This window comes from Aotus nancymaae, unplaced genomic scaffold (assembly GCF_030222135.1).
Source record: "Aotus nancymaae isolate 86718 unplaced genomic scaffold, 86718_ANA_hifiasm-v0.15.2.pri h1tg000122l, whole genome shotgun sequence".
NCBI classification, from domain to species: Eukaryota; Metazoa; Chordata; class Mammalia; order Primates; family Aotidae; genus Aotus; species Aotus nancymaae.
In genome coordinates, this window is record NW_026988537.1 from 2095774 (window position 1) to 2116299 (window position 20526).

General features: G+C 45.0%; 1 protein-coding gene across 1 annotated transcript in view; it reads right to left on the reverse strand.

The window, feature by feature from the left end:
- BCAR3 (BCAR3 adaptor protein, NSP family member) overlaps positions 1 to 20526 on the reverse strand; it is a 294360-nt gene that overhangs the window by 216002 nt on the left and 57832 nt on the right. The window contains exon 6 of the mRNA XM_012439670.2: positions 17703 to 18003. Coding sequence (XP_012295093.1) covers positions 17703 to 17769 — 67 coding nt within the window. The 5' untranslated portion in view covers positions 17770 to 18003. The remainder of the gene's footprint in view (positions 1 to 17702; positions 18004 to 20526) is intronic.

Genomic DNA, 20526 nt, shown 5'->3' on the forward strand with positions numbered 1-20526 from the left:
TTTTCTCTACTCTTTCTCCACTTGGGAAGAGGCAACCCTGCATGGGCTGCAGAGGGCAAGGCAGGCGTACTCCAGAGTAACTATTCCTTCTCCAGGGCATTCGTTCATCACCCTCCCAACCTCCTTGGTGTACAGTCTCCAGGCATTGCTTCTCCTACCATACAGCTTCCTCATGCAGAATGCACATGCTGGCCCCTGTGCTGGCAGCCTCCTGCCCATTGTCTCTAAGTGCCATGGGTCAGGTTGTCTGGGAAACAGACTTTGGGAAGGAAATTTGTGTGCAAATGTGCTCTTGGGAACAACACCCATGAGGGAGTGAGAGAAGGAGGCTCCGACACAGGGTTGAGTAGTTGACACAATTGTACTAGAGGCCTCAGCTGATCTTACAGGGAGCTCTGAAGCCAAGTTGGCCCTTTGGAGATGTCCTGAATGGAGGGAAAGGAGGATACCTTGGTACCACTACATCGTCCACTTGTGCCTAGGGCATGTAACCTTTGGGAGGCAGCTCCCATTGGCTGAGGGCAATTCCCAGGGAGGAACCCAACAGCAGGCAGCACTCGTAAAGTCAGGAGGACAAGTGTCTTGGTCCATAAGGGAGATCTGGGCACCTCTCCAGGACCTGCTCCTGTCAGAGATCAGAGAAAGAGAAGTATAAGGCTGTGGCTTCTGGTCTGCACTGCTCTAGGTCAATGCCTTGGCCTGATCCATCGGGATACAGGACTAGCGGAGGACAAAGAAGAGTTTTCAGAGAGTCCTGTCAGTGGCTGGAAAAGAACAAGTGTCAGCTGGAAGCTGCAGGGCAGACCCAGTATGAAGAAGAACTGGCTGCCATCTTATAGATGGAGTCCAGATGACCAGTTTAAGCCTAAGAGGAGAGTTCCAGTGCAGACAAAGAGTTGGTTTGGGAAACACCCCTAATTGGGAGCCAGTTCTAAGATGGTCTAAATCTATGAAACTTTTACTAGATTCCCAAAGGTGAGTATAACCTTACCCTGCTTTGCACTTCCTAGTGTATGTCATTTTTAAAGTATAGCAGACTCATAGACACTGGATGAGGAGAATAGCTGAGAAATGTTCTTGGGAGCTGAGATATTGACCAAAGCTAGGAGTGATGTCTGCCTATCAGCATTCACCACATCACTTCATCAGGTCCAATGTGGTTCTCTGCTCTCTGCTCACTCCCTGGGGATCATTGCCACCATCTTCATTTTTCTATTGCATTTGGGAGGAGGGACAGTGGGTAGCAACTGAGGAGAGGCCATATGAGAACAGAATAGGAGAAAAGTCCAACTCTCTGCACTGTGAACCTTTCTCAGGCCATCAGGGAGATGGTTGGTCAGATGGCAGGGAATGGTGGAAAGTTCTGGGCCTGCATGCTGTAGTCAAGAGCATTTACTGTATAACTGTTAGCACCCTGTTACCCCTCTCCCAACACTATTATGCAAAATTAGGTATAACCCCAGCCAGACATTATCCCCAAACTAACCTCACAAGCATACACACAGGCTGATGCAACCCACAGCCTGCGGCACAGTTAGCCAGCCCCTGACAACGTTTAAAGTGTGACCAAGGGTGAAATATTGCCTCACGGGTCTGAAAAGGCTTTTGCCACCAACAAAGAACCATTATGATAACAGGAAGGTGCCAAAAGCTAAGCATAGTATAGACAGGAAAGATCTCTCTTTCTCTACCCTTCATGAAAAAGAGAGAGGTTTTTAACCCTCCAGTTTCCGGCAAATTTCCTAAGCAACACTGGCCATGGGTAACTGCAGCTCCACACTGAGCTGGGCATTCAGGAGGGGCAGGAGCAGTTCTTGGCTAGAAGGCTGTCTGCTGGACGCCACCAGGGAGGCCCCTCTTGTGTCACCAAGTGGTCTCTATGGGTGCTAGGTGAAGCAGTGTGTGGAGCCAAGAGTGCCATTGGGGCCTCACAAACAATTCTTGTTTTTTAAGTTTCCTGCTTTTTCTTCATTTTCATGCCAACTCCATCAATCAGACATTTAAGTAACCAAATAACAAATGTTTCTGGAAAGCCCACTAGGTGTCAAGCATCACACTAAATGATTCAGGGGAGAGAAGGAACATACCTGCCCTTGCGTTATTTGGAGGGAGAAGATAAGTACACATAAGAAAGAGAAAATGATAGCACAACGAGCTGCCACGAGTGCACCAGAAAGCCACACAGGAGGTGCTGTTGAGGTCCAGGGCTGGAACAGACCAGTGACTCATTTTTCCTTTTAGGCCCCACTGTCTACCACGGTCCATGTGGACCATTAGTCAAGTCACATGCCTTGCTCCTCTCTGGCCTCAAAGGTGGCATGAAATGAGAATCTGGTCAATCAGAGACCTCTATTCCTTGGGCCACAGTGAAAGGTCCAGGGATGAACTGAACCCATCCAGTGAATGGGTCAGTAGGTCAGGGAAAGCTTTCTGGAGGAAGGCTAACATAAACTAGGTGTGAAAGCAGGAACAGGATTCAGATTTTAAAAAGCAGGTGTTCCTGGCAAAGACCAAGCAAGAATCTGGCATACAAAAGGCCATAGTGAATGAATGAATAAATGTGGCCCACAGGAAAAAAGAAAGGCATTTTTGGAGTTTTCAAGCTAACCATTCAGAGAGGTCATCTAGGAGAGAAATGGGGGAAGGGAGGGTTGAACAGAAAGATTAGAATCAAACAAAGTCTTGCACTAGGAATTAAGGTATTCGACTTTGATCTTTTATGATTTTCAGTGGGGGCTCAACTTATAAGGTGATAAAGGTCTGACTCAGATGAGACTCGGTGAGAAATGGGAGCAGGAGGGTGTCTTCCACGTATAAAGCAAGATAAAACATAGTAGCAAGTGCTTTACTCATTCCAGTGAGGATGGAAACGAAGGAACAGATATGAGAGACATTATGGAGACTAATAAAATAAAGATAAATTTGAGGAATCAAATTTTGATGCTGTTGTGGTTACATTAGATTTATTAGCAAATGGTGGAAATCGATATAAATTAGCTAAAAAAGAGAAAAAAAGAAGGAATGTATTAGTCATGTCACTAGGAAGTGTAAGGATGCTTCTTGCTGCAGGCACAGCTCCACTCAAGGCCAAGCTCTTTCTGTGGGCAGGTGAGTGTCCTAGGCAGCCCCAGACTCATCTCTCAACAAACACAGGTGAGCTTTCTCATGACCTCTGGTAGAAAGGTCCCAGGAAAGACTCTGATTGGCCAGGCCTTGGTCAGGAGTTCATCCTTGGACCTATCACTGTGGCCCAAGGAATAGAGGTCTCTGATTGACCAGATTTCCATTTCATGCCACCTTTGAGGCCAGAGAGGAGCAAGGCATGTGACTGATGGTCCACATGGACCATGGTAGACAGTGGAATCTAAAAGGGAAAATGAGCCACTCTAGTTGGAAGGAGTGAGATGGGACAGAAGGTAGGACACTCAGAAATGATAACTACTGAGGTTCTATGCTGGGGCCATTAACACAAATATGGAAAGCAGGAATTTAGGGTCAAGGAGATGATTTTAGACATGTGGAGTAGAATGCTGCTGGGACAGAGCTGGTGACAGGAGTCTTCCCCCTGTAGAGACACAAGACCGAGATGACAGGGGGTGTGGAGCCTCCATTCCCTAGAACACTCAATCTCCATAGCAGTTTCTTCCAATTTCTGCTGACCCCAATGTCCTGAACCAATTTAGTCTTTACAAAGTTGGAACCAGTGAACACAACCAGTGTAGACCTGCTCAGAGAGGAGGCCTTGCCTCCTGAGGCTGAAGTTCCAACCCTGATTCCCCAATTCATCCAGACCTTCCCCACAGAGTAATACCTAACACCTCAGTAGGTGCCATCCTATCACCAAAGAACACTCCAGCTCAGGCAAGGGCCACCCTGGACCTGTTGAAACCACAGGCTGGTCTTTGGCTGAGATATTTTCTCTGTTTTCACCATGAGAGTAGGTGCAGGTGGTGACCCAGACAGCCCTGGAGACAGATGAACTACCTATCTTGAGTGCACCCAGTCCTGCAGTTACTGCGTGCCCTCAGCCATCCCAGCTGGGGCAGCCATGGCAAACCCCAAGCTCAAGCCAGCCAACCTAGCACGAATGTGGTCTTCTAACGTTTCACTTTGACGGGTAATCTGAACATCCCCAGGCCACCTTCCTGTGGATCCTGTTTAATTCAAAAGAAATTCAGTAACATGAAGATCATATTCTTACCCCACTTGCCTACATGCCCATGAGCCAGTCCATTGATTACATCAATAGCATCCTCCCTGCTATTCCTGTCTCCTTCTGGTTTTCTCTCATTGATACGCTCACTCAAGAAGCCACTTAAGGGTACCATACTGCTGTCTGGGCTGTCAGGGCTTATCATAAGAGCACCAGCATCCGGGCCCAGGGTACTGACTTCCTGCAAGAGTTGGGATCATGGTCTTCTCACTGGCTCTGTGCCACACCTTGTCACCAGGGTCCCACAGCAGCAGAATATGTGCTCTAAGTATCACAAAGTCCCTCATGAAAATAGCTCTTTAAACTTTTCCTCCAAACTGTCTCTCCATAGGGGTCTAAAACAGCAGCACCAGGGACCAGGCTGAGGACAGACACATCTTACTCCTCCATGTTCCTTCTCTCACTTTCATGATGCACAGTTAACAAACAAGAGAGATTCCACCTCCTTTGCTAATAAATGAAAGCCTCCATGCACATCAACTCATGCTAACAGACCCCCTAAAGGGTCACTGTCCTCAGCTCTGCTTCATGAACCATCCACATACACAGCAGACAAAACTGCCAAGCAAGGCTCTCCATCATGCTGACCATAGAATTGGGTCAGAACTCGGAACCATGCTGCTGAGAGCTCTTGTACACCCAGTGTCAGCAGCAGTGTCAGCAGCAGTGGATGCAGACAAGTTGGCACGGGCAGCAGGAGGACATGTGCTGACAGCCATACCTGGCTGAGACCCAGGGCCAGGCAAAAGCAGGTCAGGCCACAGATAGACCTGACTGTGCTATGAACTCATGCTTCTCTGCTGAAATTACACCCTTCACTCCTGAACCCAATCACTGTCAGCCACTACCAGGTACACCATCCCCAACCCCAATACTCTGAAAAACTCTTGTTCTCTTCCAAAATTGCTTCCTCCTCCCTCCTCTCTGCAAAGATGGCCCTTCAAACCCCAGCCTGAGCCCAACCTCTTTCCCAAAGCCTCTTCTAGTCACCTCACTCACACACACTCTCTCTCTCCCTCCTGAGTCATAGTCAATTAATCTCCCAGTTCCCTCAATTCCACCTCAAGCTCCCTCACATCTCCTCTCTTCTCTCCACCTTAGCTCAGGCTCCCCCATGTCTTGTCTAATGACTGCTCCTTGCTTGCTCTTCCTGCCTTCTCTCTTGCCCCTTTCAATCTATTCTCTACACTGCGGGGTTCATTCCAAAAGACAAATACAATCATGTCATGATCTACATAAACTCTTCTATAATAGCCAACACTGTTTTTTTTGTTTTGTTTTGCTTTTTTAGACAGGGTCTTGCTCTGTCACAAGTGTGGTGGCACGAACACAGCTCATTGTAATCTCAAACTCCCAGACTCAGGCAATCCTCCCACCTCAGCATCCAGAGTAGCTAGGATTACAGGTGCACATCACCACAAATGGCTAATTTTTAAATGTTTTGTAGAGTAGGGATCTCACTATGTTGCCCAGGCTGGTCTTGAACTGCTTGCCTCACGTGATCCTCCTGCCTTGGCCTCCCAAGGTATTGGGATTACAGGTATAAGCCACTGCACTCAGCCTGCTAACACTTATTTTTGAATGCTTACTGCGTGCTATGCTCTGTTCTAAGTGCTTACATGCAAAATGTGTTGAAATCTCAAAGTAACCTCAAGAAACAAGCATTATTTCTCCCATTTCATAAAGGAGAAAATTGAGGCCAAGAGAGGTTAAATAACCTGCCCAAGGTCACACAACTAGTGGCAGAGCCAAAATTTGAACTGAAGCCTCCAGGCTTTAAATTCCACACTCTCAAGCAATGCACTGTAATTATACTGCTTTTCAGTTGTTCTCTAGTCTTCTTAGCTCATTTTCTGGCTCCTGCCCACCTCTCTCTCTGGACTTACCAATTTTCACTTGACCACATGCAGCTCTGTTCCCCCTTCCACCCCAATGGTATGCCAATAAATGTTTCACATTGGCTTTCTGGAAAATAAAGGCCTGACTTGCAGCATTTGCCAATCTCCATGGTGTAAATGCCCCCACCATGGCTGATTTCAAGTTATGAATAGACATCACTGAATGCAGTTAGGAAGAGAGGTGCACAGTCCGTGAGCTGAGCCTGCAGGAGCTGGCTCCAGCACACCACTGATGCGATCCAGCTCTGTCACCCTCCATGACTCCACTCATCAAGGATGGAGTACCTTGGACCTCGCGCACCCATCCACCTGATCACATGTAGATCTGGAAAGTGCTGTTGAAAGCCTACATTCATTTCTTTGTCCACCACTGGCAGTCTTCAGGCAGGACTGAAGGCTGCTGTCATTTCCAGACAGGCCCCTGTCTCCTGCTTGCCACAGCAGACTTGACTCATCACAGCCCCTTCCCTCCTCCACCAGAAGCACCCCACCCCACTGCCTGTGTCTGTGTGTCTGTGCTTCTTAATCCACCCACACCTTTGGGGGCCTATCTCTTTTCCTTCCTTCCTGTGATGATATTTCTGGAATATGGATGTCCATAGGTTCTTCCCATTCAGCCACTCTCAGGCCTCCTTAATCTTCTTTCTCCACAGACCCAACAATTCCTCCATGTCTCAATCTCTGACTGACACCACCATTCATCGCATCAGACAAGCCAGAAACATGGGCATGATCTGAGACCTCCTTCCCCTCTCCCACTCCAGCCCAGGTACCAAGCCCTACAGCATCTACTCTTGTGACATCTGTGGCCTCAATCTCCTGCCTCCCACGGGCCCATCTCTGCTGCAGTCTTCACCATTCTCTTCCTGAAATGCTGCCACAGCCTTCCACCTGCATGCCTCTGCTCTGGCCCATCCCCACATTGCTACCAGGAGACCTGGCTCCCCACAACACCAGGCCTGCCCCTCCTGCTCCTCTCCTCAGTGCCCAGGGTGTCCAGAATCCTTGCCTCTCACCTGGGCTTTCACACTTACCTGGGTTCTTCAGTGTAGGGGACCTGGTCAGAATGCTTCCTCTCTTCAGTTTTGGTCTCCAGCCTCCTTTGGGCGCTATCTCTACCCCTGATTGAGCACTTCTGCCTCCTAAGTGGGAGTCTGGTCCAGAGGTATCCTCTTGCCCAGTCTACCCCAGGCCACATACACAGTCTTGGGGGAAGGTGTCCACCCCCTGTAGCACACATGTGTGTTTGCATCTCCTGTTTAAATGGGAATTTGTTCTTATGCCAGGCAGCCCTAAGGATTGAGCTGCCCCTGCTCAGAGGCCAGAGAATATCCCCAAGGCCAGGATGAGCTGCAGTGGATATCCTGGGGGCTACCCCTAGGGGAGGTGGCTAAAGATGGGCACAGCTCATAGCCAGGACCCTGTATTTTCCTCCCAAAATCTAATTGAAGATCAAGTGGTTTACCCAAAGCAAGTACTTGCTTTCCTTTGTGTGTCCCCAGTGCTGTGTACAATAACCATTCCTACTAGGTGTGGCTTGGGAGTAACATTTTCTTAATAAATATTTAATATGGGTATAACCAAAGAAAACACATTCACCACATAGGAATGATCAGTTTTCACAGCCTCACAATCCAGTGTTAATATTAAAACTACCTACTGAGACCACAGCACATTTCCCTGGTCTTGATTTTTTTTTTTTAATGAGACGGAGTCTCACTCCATTGCTAGGCTGGAGTGGAGTAGCGCAATCTCGGCTCACTGCAATTTCCCTCCTTGGTTCAAGCGATTCTCCTGCCTCAGCCTACTGAGCAGCTGGGACTACAGGTGCCTACCACCACACCTAGCTAATTTTTGTATTTTTTAGTAGAGATGGGGTTTCACCATGTTAGCCAGAATGGTCTCAATCTCTTGATCTCATGATCCGCCCGCCTTGGCCTCCTAAAGTGCTGGGATTACAGGTGTGAGCTGCTCTTGGTTATTCTAAACCTTGTGGGACCTGGGGCCATCTCTATGGTCACCAGTTAGCATCTCTTTTCTTTAAACCACTCTATTGAGATATGATTGACAGGTAGATATCTGGACAAAGTTAATGTATATGACCTGATGAATCTGTAGATATCACCTGCGAAACCATCACCACCATCCACCAAGGCTATTCATCACTCAAACTTTCCTCCCATTCCCTTTATTATTATTATCATTATTTGTGTGTGTGTGGTAAGAACACTTAACATAAGGTCTACCTTCTTAGAAAATTTTAAGTATACAATATAGTATTCTAAGCTACAGACACTATGCTGTATAGTAGATCTCCATAACATATTTCTCTTGTGTAAGTGAAACTTTGTACCCTTTGACCATCACCTCCCCTTTCCCCTTCTGCCAATCCCTGGCAACCACCATGCTACTCTGCTTCCATGAGTTTGACCAACATCTTATTTATTTATTTTTTTTTTTTGAGATGGAGTCTAGCTCTGTTGCCCAGGCTGGAGTGCAGTGGTACAATCTCCATTCACTGCAGCCTCTGTCTCCTGGGTTCGAGTGATTCTCCTGCCTCGGCCTCCTGAGTAGCTGGGATTACAGGCGTGCACCACCACACCTGGCTAATTTTTGTATGTTTAGAAGATACAGGGTTTTACCATGTTGGTTAGGCTGGTCTCAAACTCTTGACTTCATGATCTGCCTGCCTCGGCCTCCCAAAGTGTTGGGATTACAGGCATGAGTCACCTCGCTGGGCCGCCAACATCTTTAAATGCAGTGGCAGTTCACAGAGATGTGTGGGATAGTCAGTTTATAAAATGACCCTGTGGAGAGAGTTTCCTCAGAGGAAACCACATTGGTGACCTCTCCTGACTCATCTAGAGCCACTTGAGCCAGTGAATTAAAAGCTCTTTGTAGAGAAGTGAAGACTTGGGACAAATGCATTAGGTGACATTAAGTGTGCATGTGTTTGGGGTAGAGTATTGGAGGACTGTGCTGTGCAGTCTTGGAGGTGGTGCTGACCATGACTGAGCTATCCAGGGTCTTTCCTCCAGACTGAGAGGCAAGAGCGTCTAGAAAGTGAGCAGCCAGAGCTCTCTGAAGGTCCCTCTTCCCAGGTGAATTTTCTGTCTGACTGCAGGAATGCTGGGCTCTTGTTGCCTGGTTCACTGACTGCTGTCCAGAGCTGCTGGCCACAGCACACATCCAGCCTGAGCCTGAGCATTGCTGCCTGCCATACTCCCAATGCCTTCCTCTTTCTTGGAGTCCACTTCAAGTTATTCAGATAACCAGAGTCTCCTCCATCTTCACCATATCAGCTGTAATCTTGTCAGGATAAACCAATTGTGCTGGATCTTTTAAAGTCTATCTGTTGGAGGTTTCCAGGGAATTTATTTAGTGCTTATCTGATTAACTGGGGCCAATTCACTAAGCTTCCAAGTAATGAAATCTGCTTTAAGCTTTAAGACATTGAAACAAAGAAACTTAGACAAAGATGGCTGAGACAAAAATTTGTAGTACAACAAAGGCTATGTTGTAGAGACTGTCAGAAACAGAAAAAGTTTAGGACAGAATTTATATAGCTCTAAGGGTAGGGAGCAGGGCAGGTAATTCAATGCTAAGTGGCAAATGTGTGACAGAGCGGAAAAAAGGCTCCCTTTTCTATTTAAGTAGCCAGCATGTCATTGTTTTTGAAGTAGTTGACTGATTTTTGAATCTGCTACAAGACTGTTAAGATCCATCTTAAACACAGGAAACCAAGAACGGTAGTTACAGAGGCAGGGCAGGAACTGAGCAGAAGGGAACAAGACTGGGAGAAAGCATTTTTGCTAAGAATATTTCTACTTTTTGGCTGGGTAGGGTGGCTCATGCCTGTAATCCCAGCACTTTGGGAGGCCAGGAGTTCCAGATCAGTCTGGACAACATGTTGAAATCCCACCTCTACAAAAAATATAAAAATTAGCCAGGTATGGTGTCATGTGCCTGTAGTTTCAGTTACTTGGGAGACTGAGGTGGGAGGACCACTTGAGCCTGGGAGGTCGAGGCTGCAGTGAGCCATGATCACACCACTGCACTCCAGCCTGTGTGACAGAGTGAGACCCTGTCTCAAAAAAAAAAAAAAGAGTTTACTTTTTGGGTTTCAAAACATATGAATGTACTATGCCTTTTGAAAATTAACCCATTTCCCGTTTAGAAAATAAAAGTGTGGCTCACTGCCCACGCTCATTTAATTTTACATAAATGCACTCTTTGAGGCTGAAGGAAATCTGATTTTCAGTATGAAAATAATATATAAAAACTGTTCTTGGAGTTATTTCTGAACATAACGTCTCTAATCCTAATGTAACATCATATATATTTCTGTTACATTAGGATTAGAGACAAGAGTATTCTTGAGGCAAACAGGAAATGGGTTAAATGGAAAAAAAAACAGTTTTATTTACATCGTTATTTTGAAAAATAAATATAACGTCCAAGACAACATTTCAATTAGGCAGATCTTCTGAAACTAGATAGGGGTTACAGAAGCACATATTCCTAGTTTTGGAAAACATCATTTATCAAAGAGTTCTGAGCCTCTTGGTTTGTGCTCTTAGTCTAGGCTTTGAAAAAGACAGGGACGTGGCAGGGCTGGTGCCTGTCTTCAGGCTTTGCCAAGTTATACTCGGTGAAAATCAATGTGATGTGCTGGGACTACATGGCGAGCAAGTGGCTATTTGCAGGGCTGTCAGATTAGAGTCAATGGCCAGAGCAACAATGAATGACCCCATTTGCAAAGAGATGGTGTGCTGGAGAAGCCAAGTGCCAAGGAGGAGGGCTGGTAGAAACTCTGCTCTAAAGACTGAGTGGTGTGTGTGTGTGTGTGTACAACAGCCCAACAAAAAGCAGGTATACAAACAGGAAGAAACAAACAGTGGAATCCATGCCCATGCCCAAGGTTGAGATAAGTGAAGAAAGAAAATTGTGCCCTGATGGGTTTGAGTGCAAAGTGTGGGGTAGAAACCTACACTACCCATTTGGGCAAATCAGACAGGCACTGACCACTCAGCTGAGCTGGAAAAGTGTCTGTGGGAGGATGCCAGGAAAAACACCATCACCCACCCATTTAAGGAGGGGGATGTGCTGAACCTTGGTAATCAGTAGAAGTTAAAACCAGAGTTGGAAGTGCAATGTGATCACCCAGAGGGAGAATGCACAAACAAAATATGAAGGGGAAAAAAGTTTAATTAAAAAGTCAGCAGCAATGAGAGATTTAATTTCAGCCATGTAGCCAGCCCAGAGCCTCTGTGGGGAAGTAGAGATATCACAGGAAGTGGGGCTGGAGGGGATGCTGGAGGCCTCTCATTTCATGGAGATAAGGTATCTGGCAGCCTGTAGAACAAACAGGGACCTGCCTCGGAGAGATGCAGGTACCTCTCAAGCCATAAAATCCCTCTTCTGGTCCCAGCAAGCACTGATTCTACAGTAGGTCACTGGAGGGGACTGATCAGTCACAGATTAAAATAATCCCTTTTAGTTCAAAGGTCATCTCTGCCACCCTGCTTAAGGATAGCAGGCTTCAAAACCTGAGATCTGAGTGTTGCCACCTTCGTCCCCAAGGGCCTTTGAGCACGGCCCAGAAAAGGCCCTGGAGCACCTGGGGTTCTGCAGGGTAAAAAGAGCAGGCTCTGTAATTTCCCAACCCTGAGGGAGAAGACAGAAGGAGCAGCAATATAACTTCCCGAAAAGCACAGCTGGCAAGCATACCCACACCGTTAGGCTGCAACTCCCTGAACTAATTAAAAGGCGGAGCAACAGGAATTTCTGGATTGCTGCATAAGCAGCTCTTGGGGAAAATATGCGCATGGTATTGCAAACACAGGGCTCCCTCTTCACTTCCAAGAGCCAAGTCGGACATAGGTGATTACAGTTTAGGACTAAATATGTGGGTAGGAATGTGTGTGTGTGTGAAGGAGGGAGGTGGAGAAGAACTCAGCCAGAGAGAAATGCAACGTGATGGAAATACTTAAAAAGGCTATGATCTTCTCTCTGATTCCCCTTGAGGACAGAACAATAGGCAAAGGACTCAAATTGCACCACCAGAGAATTAATGTGGCCATTAGGAGAAAAAAAAATCCTCCAACTTATAAGGGAGCGTTTTTGCATTTTAATCTCTAGAAGGTGTTTTCCTCTCTTTCTAAGTATAAAGCATTATTGTTTGAGTTTAACTCCACTTGGAGACAGAAAGATGGGCCAAATCAACACCAAGAGTGTTTTCTGCTTTATGCATCTATGAAAAGGAAATTTTTTCCAACTCTTTCCTCATAATAACACTCTATCAATGTAGAAAACTCCTCTGGTGCAGAACTTTCATATGTTGGACTGGGGATCCCAGAGGGAGCCCAGCTGACGGGATGCCCTTAGAAGACCCACTTGTGGGTTTAGGAGAGTTATTTGATGAGGGTGTTGGGAATGCAGCTGTGCTGCAGGATGTCAGATAAAACCCTGACACCAAGAAAGAGGACAAAAGCAGCGTGCCCCCTCTGTCTTCCCTGAGGAGGGCCCAGTGGAGGCTGGACTTTATCCAGAATAGTGATGGATTGCACTGTCTGGGCTTATGAGACAGAAAAGGGAAAGGCTTTTGAGCAAGATAGTGGGGGACAGAAGGTGGCTCAACTGTCCCTTGGCCCAGCCTCCACTGGAAATCAATCCCAAGGCCTTGCTTGAGATGATTTTAAATTGAAACAGCAAAAGAATACTTCAATGCATATAACAGAAGAGCCTGTGACCCTGCTGCGGGAGTGCCCTGCCCTGTCCCCACCATAAGGACTACCAGAAAGAAGGTACAGCATCAGTAATGGCAGAGGCAATGACAGCTCCGTAGTCCACCAGGAGACAGTGCAGAGAGTGGCTCTGTTCTGATCGTGGCCTTGGAAAAACTTGAATCGTTGCTAAAAATCTGCGTGGGCCCCCTTGGACTCTGCAGGTAGAAACTGGGCTATGCCTTCAGTAGGCTTGGGGTTCCAGTAACTCTACTAGGAAGGAGCTCAGAGGCAAACATTTTTTGTTGTCACTATGTTGCCCCTTTCTGAGTGTGCCCCTCAGGTAGGAATTGAGGGAGAAGTTTATATATATAGGATGATATATAGCCTGGGAGCATCCCCATGAACATACAGAGGGGCTGGGTAGAAAATGCCTACATTAAAATATAAGGAAACTATGCTTCAATAGATTATCAGCAATTTATCCAACTAGTAGTTGGTGGGAGGACTAGCCATAGGAAAGGAGTTATTGGGGAGGCAGGAAAGACACGGGGCAATAGAGTATCCACTAGTTTTCTAGAGAATTAACTAGGTCCTATTAACAAATTGAATTTCAGGACCACAGACAGCAGCATAGAAGCACCATTTTGGTGCACACTCCCCACCCCATGTAGTTCATCTATGCCAGTGGTGACATCTGTCACCCATTAAACCCAGTCCAGGCCCTCAGTGGAAGCTCTGAAGAACTTCTGAGGCTACACAGCAAATAGTCTAAAGACCACTGCACTATGCTTTTCACACAGGAATGATAAATCAATTATCTTTATTCTCAAGTCCAGTCCTCATCCAGTACTGATAATACTAATGTTTATTAACATTTACTATAGCCATGTGCTATGTTTTCATTTTATCCTTATCCTCATCTTTCCATTTCTCTATCAATAAAATGGATATGATAATGGAATTAACCCAAGGTTAATGAGGAAACTGAGAGAAGCTGAAATATGAGAAACAGCAAAATTAAGTGACTTTTTCTAAGGTGACACAGGCAATCTAATTCCAGAGCCCATACATACAGTCACCCTGTCAGAGTTGTTTCTTGAACTATATATATGGAATTCAGGCAAAATGGTAAGAGACACGACACTTTATAGGGCAACTTGGCACATGAAGTCATCAGGGACCCAGAAAAGCATCTGCTTTAGTGCCTAGGAACTGAAAGAGTTCTGTTTCCTATTAAGATTCTGCCTCTTTTCATTATCTGCAAAAATTAGAACAAGTTATATAATGTCTCTATGTCCCTTTTTCCTTTCCCAGTGGAACAATGAAGTAAACCAGGCATCAAGGCCAGATTTGGAATAGGTAAAATACCCTAAAGCTGCTAAGGAAAATAAGTCACAAGTTAGAATGTCTGTTTAGTTTTCTAAATTGTGTGGTGTTGTGTGATTCTCTCTAGATGAGAGAATCACAGATTTTTAGAGCTTCCAGGGAACGGCAGATCTTAGAATCCATGTTCTGCAGGATCTTTAATATTTTATCTACATGAACACCTCACCCAACACAAGAATCCTTCCAATCACATTCCTGAGATGGCACAGAGGCCTTTTAGGGCCAGATTGCTCCTTGGGTCACCAGGAAGCCATCCCTTCTCCATGGTACACCCTTCCTCTACCAAATGTATCCAAATATAGCACATCATAGCATTTTCCAAAGCTGCTTCTTAGATTGCAACACGTCCATCTCCCTCCTACCAGAGATACTATTTGTGTCCCTGGTGAGGCCAGGGCAAGTCATATCCCACTTCCTCCTGGCAGTACTTGGAAGGAAAGTGAGTTATTATGCCTCTCACAATGCTCTTTTTTCCAGGCTTCCCTGTCTCAGCTTCTTCAGTTATTTGTAATTCAACCTTATTCCCATAGCCCTCATCCTTATCACTCTCCTCTGAATGTACTTGGGTTTGTCACTTGTTCCCTTTGAAATGCCTAGCCTTCCACTAACATTATGAGAGGCATAATAACTCCCTCCATGCCAGGGGCTTCCAGGAAGAAGTGGGATATGATTTGCTCTAGCCTTATCAAAGGTGAGGATTATGGATCAGTAGAGTATAAGAGATAGTATGGACAGGTAAGCAGGGGCCAAAGCACGAGAGACATTGTATAAGATTCTATGCTGAGGGCAATGGAGAGCCATTGAAGGCTTTTAAGCAGGAGAGTGACACAAACAAATTTGGATTTTAAGACAAATCACTCTGACTACAAGTTAGAGGATTGGAGGAAAATGTGAGACTGGGGGCAGGAGACGCCATGGCCAGACTAGGGCACAGTAAGGCAGGCCTATAACCTCCTAGCTTCTATCAATGCTGCCAGTGATGGTGAACTATACCAGCAGCCATGGCTCACTCTTGTTTCACATTCAGCTCAGGGTAACAGAGGCTTTTCTATAGGAATAGCAATGTTAGCTCTTTCCCAGCATTTATCTCTGCAACCAACTGTTTTAAATCTAATCTTGTTAGTTTCAGCTCTTCCTTTTGGGCTATTGAAATCTTTGTGCATCTTGATCCAACCTCTTCTTTTTTACTTAAGGGGAAATACTGAAAGATTTGCTGAAGGGCCATGGATAGTCATTGGTGGTAGGGATAATACTGTACCCAGGCTTTCTGATTCCTAAACCAGGCACCCCTGGTATTCTGCCTCTCCAGGAAATTGATCAATTTAAAGGAACTAGAATCAAGATTGACTAGAAGATTGACAGGTTAGTTGGAAAAACAGGTTTTAGCTTACAGACCCCAAAGGCAGGGAGAAAGGACCCTATATCCCCTTCTAATGTTTCCTCCTATTGACTGAAAGATGCCTGAGTTTGAATCTACAATCCACAGGGATGGCATTACAAGTTTTCAGGCAGCTGAAAGTCACAGTTGTTCAAATCAATCATTGTGGCACTTGACAATGTCAAAAGGCTTGAGAGAATTTCATAGGTGAAGAAAATATCTTACAAGCTAATGAGTGCTTAACAAAAGCTCCTCTATGGAGCTGAACTAGTTCAGAACATAAATGCTGTTTAGGGAGACTGGACAGGAAATGGGACACCACTATGCAGGTGGGAAGAAGAGCAGGGTAGACAGAAAGCTTCCGTGTGTGATTTCCTAAGAATCAGTGTCTGTCTCCTGGGATCTAATCCACTTGGTCGCTGGGCAGAATTTATTTCCACAGCCCCATGAAACCTGGTGACTGGACCCTGCTCATGAAAGTCTTGGACCAGGCTCCAGCTGCACAATCAGTTAGTGCCCAGTGCCCATAAAGTCTAGGACTGGCTTTCTACATGGTGCTGGATATCAGCAGTGAACTGTGTCCAAAGCTCTGACCCAGCCTAACCAGTACCTTCTAGGTGAGTCCATTCCTTCACCCAAGCCAGCACACCTCCATTAGTTCTTTTTTCTTGTGTTTTCTTGATATTAATGCTTTTTTAAAATAAATAAATAAATAAATAAAAACCAGAACAGCCTTCTCCTTCTAGCCAGCTCATTCTGCATCTCTCGTGTTGGCCTCACAGGACTTCCACTCAAGTCCTCCTCCATTCACCACTTGAATTCCCACCTCAAGTCCCACTAAATTGATCATTTCTAAGTAGCCTCTATTCATAAGCCAAATGCTGTTATTGAAACATCAAAGTTGTCAGATGATCAAGAACTTTGTTGGTCCCTTTAAAGTAAGCATATGCTTGTCTTTCAATAACTATTAATTGGCCAAATTTCACATAGGAAGTTAAGAGCAATCAGGAGTAACTCCAAAATATACTCCTCAGGGAGAGACTAAGTAAGCCTATGTTAACTTTTCAAACAGGCACATGAGAATTATTTTAAAAAGGAGAAGTGGCCGGGTGCAGCGGGCTCACGCCTGTAATCCAAGCTCTTTGGGAGGCCAAGATGGGTGGTTCACAAGGTCAGGAGGTAGAGATCATCCTGGCCAACATGGTTAAACCCCATCTCTTCTAAAAATACAAAAATTAGCCAGGCGTGGTAACATGTGCCTGTAGTCCCAGCTACTCAGGAGGCTGAGGCAGGAGAATCACTTGAACCTGGGAGGCGGAGGTTGCAGTGAGCTGAGATCGTGCCATTGCACTCCAGCCTGGGCAACAGAGCAAGATTCCATCTCAAAAAAAAAAAAAAAAGAAAGAAAAAGAAAAAGACAAGCAAACCAAATCATGTGCATTTTGCTCCCAGCCCTGATATTTATTGTCCAGGCTGTAAAGGAGGCCCCACGTAGCCTGTACTGAGACAGTTGACCGTCTCCCAAGCCCTGTCCCTATGGTCTAACAAACTTCTCCTTGGCAAAGAGATGGCATGAAGTTATCTATCCCATTCAGGAGATTGGATGGCAAGAGCTTCACTAAGCAGTCAATGAGAGAATACTTTTTCAAAGAGCATTTTCTATAGCTTTCTATCTGGTTTCTCACACATCTTCAATGACATTTGAAAAGCTTTGTTGAAGTGAAATGTATTTGTCTGTGGCCAGGTTACTCAAATTGCTTCTCTTCCTTGCCAGAAAATTCCAAAATCTGGCAAGAGATGTCTTGTATAAAGTCCCACACAGCAGAAAAGAAAAGCCATGCTGACACAAAGGACTTCCAGAGGATTAAACACAAACCACATTTTTTAAAAAATAGAGTATGCTAAAATCAAAGCTTACTCTGGTTACCCACTTTCAGAGAAGCCGCTAAGCCATCAGAGGCACTGGTGCTGCACATTAGCATTTTAGTGCCTTAACTTGGACACACCACCAACTGAGCAATTGCTGCAGCAGGTAAATTTAATTGAGTTTAATATCCCTCAGTCCCAGAATCTTTCAACGCCAGTGCCTGCGAACTTACCTAACGACAGGAGGCAGGTGAATCTCTTGGTGCTGATGCTTTTATCTCTCCTGGGCTGGGGCATCATACAAGAGGGGATTCGGGGGCGTATCAAGCACCCTCAGCCTGGGAGCAGCTGTGCACTTTCAGGCGCTGGTGTGCTGGTGCTCTCCACGTGCCTCGAGAACCAGGCATGCTCCTGACTGCTCCAGCCTCTACCTGACCAGCACTCGTTCAGGTGATGAGTCACAGGGTGATGCAGACACGTCCAGGATGTTTGTTGTGTGCTTGCTTCATACCATGGAGCACTTCCTGTCCTGAGCTGGAAGGATAAAGGAGGGGCTTTCTTAAGAGATGCATATTTAAAAAAAAATTCATTTTCTATATGTGTTCAAGAAGGGGTGTGGCAGGATTATCTCTAAGAAGAAATCACTGGAAAAAACGTGCCTGCCAATCAGGTACGGATTTGAAATAAATATGATTTTCCACATAATGGAACAAAAAAGAGGAGGATGTGTATTTGCTGCTATGAAAATGTCTCTAAGATATATTGCTGGGTGGAAAAAAAGCAAAGTTGCAAACATACTTAGGTAAGCCAAATCATGCTTATTTTTGTATATGCTTAGAAAAATGTCTGGAGCAATTCACAAGAAACTTGAAGCAGTGAAGACTCTAGAAAGTAGAATGGCGGAGGAGTGATCTTAATTTTTCTGCACTTTTTGAATTTTCTTTTTGATTCTGTGTATGTATATAGCATTTTATAATAAAAGGGGTTTTGAAAAATTCCTTTCTTGCCTAATGAAAAACATTCTCTTCAGCTAGCCAGGTGCTTCCTACAAACAAAAGGTCTTCATCAGCAATCAAGCTGCAGTGAGTAAGTTTGAAAAGAGAAACTTAATTTCCTAGGAAAGTATCTAGAACAGCAGATGTCAGTGAGGGTAAGGGAGGGAGGTGTCCTCAGCAGTGTCAGGTGGGTTCTGATACTTCCCAAGCTGAGAAGCATTAACTAAACATACTGCATGTTAACTCTTTTTAATTTTATAGGCTAAAAAATGTCTGCATATGAAACAGAGAAAATAATATAATGAATCTCCATGTCCCCACCACCAAGCTTCATTAATTAACTAGGCTAACTTTGTTTTATACCCAACCCACCCCCCTAGTGTCTTCCCATCCCCAAACATGCCATTTTATCTGAAGAAATGTTTCTCTAAGTCAAGGACTCTCTTTTTTAAAACATTACCACAATATCATTAAGATTTTTTAAATTGTCAATAGCCCTTTATTTTATTAAATATCTAGTAAGTATTTAAATTTTCAAACAAAATTTATATATTGTATTCAGTTGTTATGAATTTTATGTCCCTTTTATTATAATTTACAGAGTTCTCTCCTGGAATTTCCTTGCAATTTATTTGTCAAAGAAACCAAGTCATTTGTTTTGTAGAGTTTCCCGCATTCTGGATCTTGCTGATTCTACTGCCTGAGGTAATTTTTAACATGCCTTTCTGTACTCTCTACTTCCTGTAAATTGGTAGGTAGATCTAGACTTAGTTTGATTTGTGTCTAATTCCTTGGCAGTAGGTGGTATACTCTGTCAGAAAATATATAAAGTCTGGTGTCTTCCTATTTGTGATCTAAGCTGCTCCTGATGATTATTACTGGTTGAACTGTGTTCCCCAAAAAGATGTGTCGAACTTTTAACTATCCACCAACACTGTGCCTATGATCATGGAAATAGGGTTCTCACAGATGGAATCAGGTTAAAATGAGGTCATACTGGATTAGGGTGGGTCCTGATTCAGTCCTTATAAGAGGCAATTTGAACACAGAGAGACACAGGTAGAAGATAGCCATGTGACCATGGAGGCAGAGAAGGGAGTGATGCTTCTACAAGCAAAGGAATACTGAGGATGTTCACTGGCAAACAAAAAAAAAGAAGTCTTTTCTAGAGGCTTCAGAGGAGTACAGCCCTGTCAGTATTTTGACTTCTCATTTCAGCCTCCAGAGCTGAGAGACAATAAATTTCTGTTGTTTTAAGCCAGTTTGTGGTACATTGTTATGTGGCCGCAGGAAACTAATAACAATTATCGTTACCTAGAATAATTGTTTCTTTAATGGCTTGTAAATAATATTTCTTCTTCTGCTTTCTTCTTCTTCTTCCTCCTCCTCTACTGCTTCCTTTTTTTTTCTTTTTTTTTTTTTTTTTTGAGATAGATAGAGTTTCACTCTTGTTGCCCTGGCTAGAATGCAATGGTGTGATCTCAGCTCATTGCAACCTCCACCTCCCAAGTTCAAGCGATTCTCCTGTCTCAGCCTCCCTAGTAGCTGGGATTACAGGCATACACCACCATGCCCGGCTAATTTTGTATTTTTAGTAGAGACGGGGTTTCTCCATGTTGGTCAGGCTGGTCTCAAACTCCTGACCTCAGCCTCCCGAAGTGCTGGGACTACAGGCATGAGCCATTGCTCCCAGCCTCCTCCTCTTCTTTCCTTCTCCTCTTCCTCCTCCACAGGCATGCACCGCTGTACCTGACTAATTTAAAATTTTTTTTTTGTAGAGATGGGAGTCTCGCTATGAGAAGACATGTCCTGAGGGGTTTACCTTTCAGGTGGAGGCCAAGGGCAATAGGAACCGGAGTCACCTAGGACTAGCTGGTGGCAAACTCCTGGGCTCAAATGATCCTCCTTCCTTGGTCTCTCAAAGTGCTGGGATTACAGGTGTAAGTCACCACACCTGGACCAATATTTCTTCTAAATTATTGGCTAGAATACTCCTGTGGAAAGAAACATTCTCTCCTCTACCATTTGGTTACCCTGAGGTTCAATTTATATGGCAGAAGTA